At 51.5% G+C, this 4,701-nt stretch overlaps 1 protein-coding gene across 5 annotated transcripts in view; it reads left to right on the top strand.

Annotated features, from left to right (window-relative positions):
* Nucleotides 1–4,701, top strand: part of ETV4 (ets variant 4) — a 13,837-nt gene that overhangs the window by 3,802 nt on the left and 5,334 nt on the right. For all 5 annotated transcript variants that reach the window (XM_015572561.1, XM_015572558.1, XM_015572560.1 and 2 more), the window contains exons 3-4: nt 3,313–3,366; nt 4,588–4,701. The exon at nt 4,588–4,701 ends at the window's right edge or, in 1 of these variants, runs on beyond it. In XM_015572561.1, the coding sequence (XP_015428047.1) occupies nt 3,313–3,366; nt 4,588–4,701 (168 nt within the window). The remainder of the gene's footprint in view (nt 1–3,312; nt 3,367–4,587) is intronic.

Here is a 4,701-nt window from a genome sequence, read left to right as displayed (position 1 = left end):
CCCAGCCTCTTTGTTAGAAGGATGTTCCCTAAATTTCTCTCTTTGGGCATTTTGCTGGCTTGGCACTTTTCCCATCCTTCACCACCTGCCATGTCCTCGGGCAGATCATCTCAACCTTAGTGCCAGGGTGGAGCTGGGCGAAGACTAGCACACTGGCTTGGCAGCCAAAACTCAGCCAAGTTAACAAATAAATAGAGTGGCATACACTCAAGACCAAACATGGTCATTAGAAATCTCCTGCTCTCCAGGAACATGAGGTGCAATGTTAAATGTTCCTGTTCCTATTTCTCTTTGTTGTTGTTGTTAATCCTCACCCCAGGATATTTTCCCATTGATTTTTAGAGAGAGTGGAAGGTGGGGGCGGGGAGACAGAGAGAGAAACATCGATGTATCAATTGGTTGCCTCCCCGGTCGAGCCTGCAACTGAGGTACATGCCCTTGACCAGAATCAAACCTGGGACCCTTCAGTCCACAGGCCGATGCTCTATCCACTGAGCCAAACCGGGTAGGGCTTACTGTTCCTATTTCTATCTTTGTTAACAGTTTCTGAGCAACTGAGGCCCTGTCCCGCCCCTTTGGGAGAAGCCAGTGTTCTAGGGAAGGGCCAATCAGGGACTTGGTTCATGCCACAGCCCATTTTTCCCTCCACTGATTTCTCCTGGCCCTGGGAAGAGGGTGGCACTGCCTCTTCTGGAGTGTGGCTCTGTGTGCTGGGCGTGGCACACAGCCTCTGGGTCTGCTGTGGAGAGGAGGTCCTGGCCAAATCTTCAGGCCTGGGGTAGAAGGCGAGGCAAGATGAACTCTAGGGTTGTCATGTGAACTGGCATGTGACGTCAGTAGGAGATGCCCCCAGCCATTACCTCAGTAGAAAGCAGCAGGTAATGAAGCCCCAGAGGGGACTCTAGTGCGTCAGCCTCCCCATGGTCTGCACCCCCCACCTCCCGTCCTCAGGTCCCGCCTTGCCAAGTAACAGGGAGGGAAATTTGTTCATCCTGTTCCCATTACCCCCCTCCAGCCACCTGTGGTTGGGCCAGAGGACACAGCGTGGATGAATGTAGGCTTGCACCAATCTTGCCCATTCTTACAGGCACTTGTTAAAAATAAAGACGCCTGGACCCCACCCAGGGCCTATGAAATGAGACTTGGGGAGTGGCTTGGAATCCACATTTTAACAATGTCCCCAGATTCTTGATCCAGGCCAGTTAGGGAATGGTTGCCTTTGTGCCCGAGTGGCGCTTCTGAAAAGATGTGTGCTCCCTGTGTGTTTGTGTTTTTGCCAAGGGATTTCATGTCCCACTGGCTTACTTGGTCACTTTAGAATTGTTTTACATTGATGTTTCATCAATTCTTTAGCTGTTGGTGGCTCCTGATTCTTAAACCCCCTCTGCCAATCCCTCTGTCAAGAAGTCAACTGCCTATAAACATCTATTTTAATAAAACACTTGAGTTTTAAAGAGTGGCATACACTCAAGACCAAACATGATCTTTAAAGCAAGTTGGTGAAGAATTTTCCTGCCACGGCCTCAAGTGTCCCACGTGAGAAAGGTTTTTCCCAGAGGACCTGCCTCTAATGGTACCTGGTGGTGGAGAGGGGGTGCCCTCAGGGTGAAGGAAGGGCTGGTTGGTCAGGATCTCTTCAGTTCTTGCTCCCAGGCCTGCCACCCTGGCTCCCACCAGCCTGAGGACAGAGGTCATTCTATCTTTATTCACAAAGTTGACAAATGATGCATTGAGTGCCTATTCTGAGCCAGACCCCATTCCTGGGGTACTGGGGAATCAGATGAAAAGACAGATAAGCCCCATGCCCTCAGCAAGCTTAACTTCCTGGTAGAAGAGATGGACAAGAGACATGTGAACACAGTAAGTTCAGGGACCCATACCGTGCTGGGGAAGAAATAAAATGGATGCGAGAAAGGACTGGGAGGGGGACCACTTTGGTCTGGGTGGTCAGAGAAGACCTCTGAGGAGGTGACAAAGTGAACTAAAACTTCAGTGGCCAGGAAAGCAGCATCAGACCACGCGGGGCCCTGGAGGCCGAGGGGAAGAGTTTGGGGTTCACACTTTAAGCAGGAGAGCGAAGTGATTTGACTTCTGTTGCCCTGACAGCTCTGTGGAGAACAACCAACAATCGGAGGTGAGAGTGGACGTAGGGAGTTTTGATCCGAGGCTGTGGCTGAAATCACCAAGGAAGCAACTATGGAGCCTTTGCCCAGGAGCAAAGCAGTAGAGTCTGGGGTGTCTATTTGTACAGGCTAGGATGAGGGAGGGTGTTCTCTAGCCGTCCCCTTGGACCTCCCCCTTATCAGCCATTCCTGATTCCGGTCATCTTCTCCATCAGCTTCTCCACTGTCTAATCTGAGGGCAGTCTCCTTGGGGTTTATCACCTCACCTTTGAGCCCCTCTCTTCCTGGACTATCAGGAAGTTCTTCCTGGTGTCTTCCCTTTCCCTTCTTGCTATAATCTATTCTTGAGAGAGGGACAAACCTGGGCAAAGACTCTGGAGTCAGGGGAGGTACTCAGCTGTAGACCCACCTGAAGGAGTTGGTGAGACCAGGATAAGAACTGGAAATCAACCCAGATGTCCAGGTTGGAGGCCATGGATGAGCTACTGTTCTACTTTAGTTTTGCTGCCTAATTTCCAAACCCAGCTCCACCCCCACTGCACCCTGGGGATGCTCCTCCAGAACTTCCAAGCCTGGGAGCCCTTCTCTCTTCTAGCTGCACATCAAAGGGATGAGGCCCCTGACCTCCCAGTGTCCCCAGCCTCTTCCTCTCCTTTGTCAGCCCTTTTTTTTTTTTTACCTGTTCGAACCACCCTCTTTTCTCCATTCCATCTCTTTTCCTGGGATCTAAATTTCTAGATTTCACCTTGGAGGTTGTATAAAATGCAGATTCCATCCCAGATTCAGAATCTCCCCTGCGATCCCAAGTCCACAGGAACTCACTCCTTGTCATGCCTGCCCATCCCAGATGTGACTGCTGTTGCTTTGAGAGCTTTGTAAACTCTGAGGGGCAGGGCTGTCTTCACTTCAGAAAAATGGAGGGAATAAAGACAAAGCATCTAGGAAAAGACTGGAATCTGCTCAGACAGGTTCTCAGAATCTGCAGCCTCTCCCTTCCAGGGTCTTACTGGAGCCAGTGATGGAGGGCACTAGGACCTGGTGTGGAGTTGCCTTTATTCCTAAGAAGGCTGTTTTATTTTTGGGGTGGGTGCTAAGCTGCTGGGCTGCTTTAATGGTATCTCCCAGGGGCTGCCATCCAGGGCCCCACCCTCCCTCCCACTCTAGACTCACCTTTGACCTCTCTTCGCAGCTCAGGTACCAGATAGTGATGAACAGTTTGTTCCTGATTTCCATTCAGAAAACTGTGAGTAGAGAGGGCCCTGGGTAGAGGGAACGGGGAGTGGGGAAGGGCAGGAAATGAGTCACAGGGACAGAGAATCACAAAAGATCAACTTGTTCTCTCCTAAAGAAAGGGGTGAAGGGCAGGGCTCCCCATTCTTGGGTTTGGACTCAAAGACCTTGGGGGCTTCTCCATCCTAGCTGGGTGACCTTGGAGCAGACACTTCATCTCTCTGACCCTCCATTTCCTTATTGCTGAAATGGGCAGGCGTGGACCAAGTCAGCAGGGTCCAGTTCTAAGTTACTTCCATGCAACTTGGGAGCTATTTTGTACACACACACACACACACACACCGCCAAACCCATTAGCAATGTCTGTAGACATTTTTGGTTGCCACAACTGGAGCTAGATGCTCCCGGCCCCTGGTGGGGAGTGTCGTGGATGCTACTAATACCCTACAATGCTCAGGATAGCCCCCCATCAAAACATTCTCTGGCCCAAATGTCAGCAGTGCCGCTGTTGAGAAACCCTGCTTTAATTTAATGCCAGGCACTTTGCTCTCCACCGTCTTCCCCAACAACATGGAACGGGGCACACATAATCGGAAACAGCAGGTAACAGGTGGGCTGATGGTAGGCATTTGACCCGGCTGCAGTAAGACAGAACCGCACACTCTGCCAGCTCGGTCCCAGCTCTGTGCTTCTCCGCCCGGTGGCTGCAGTTTGTGGACGCAGCAGGGGCTACAGGAAAGGCCAATGTTCTCCACAGATAATGAGGAGCGTGTGTATCATGTTCGTCAGCTGACATGCGAGTGGCTAATATCCAACCTCCATCAGAAAAGAAAGATTCTTTACAGCCCTAAATAGGAAAACATCTCTCTCCCTTGGAATTTTCCAGGGCGCTTGGGAAAACCACAGGCCCTCGGTTGAAAGTGCTCGCCCCTACAAAGGTGTTTTGCCCAGCGGGGTGGGGGGGGGGGGGGGGGGGGAGAGGTTGCATTAAATGTTGAACTCGAGACCATTTCTTTGGTTAATATTAGACACTTTCCTGATGTAGAAAACTAGACATAATGTAAGTAGCCAAACTGCTTAAAAGTGTGTGACTATGACGCTCTGAAAACTGAGACCCAGAGGAGGGATGAGGCCGTGCGGGTCACGCAGCCGGTCCTCAGAGAGCAGGTATAGGAAGCTCTTACTGCCTCATCTGAGACACTCTCTGCCCTGCTCTGCCCCCCGCCCCCCACAGTAGCTTTCCACAGCCCCACCACCAGGATCAAGGAGGAGCCCCAGAGTCCCCGGACAGACCCGGCCTTGTCCTGCAGCAGGAAGCCGCCACTCCCCTACCACCATGGCGAGCAGT

The sequence above is a fragment of the Myotis davidii genome, unplaced genomic scaffold, assembly GCF_000327345.1.
Source record: "Myotis davidii unplaced genomic scaffold, ASM32734v1 scaffold109, whole genome shotgun sequence".
Classification (NCBI taxonomy): Eukaryota; Metazoa; Chordata; class Mammalia; order Chiroptera; family Vespertilionidae; genus Myotis; species Myotis davidii.
This window is presented reverse-complemented; position numbering and strand designations above follow the sequence as displayed.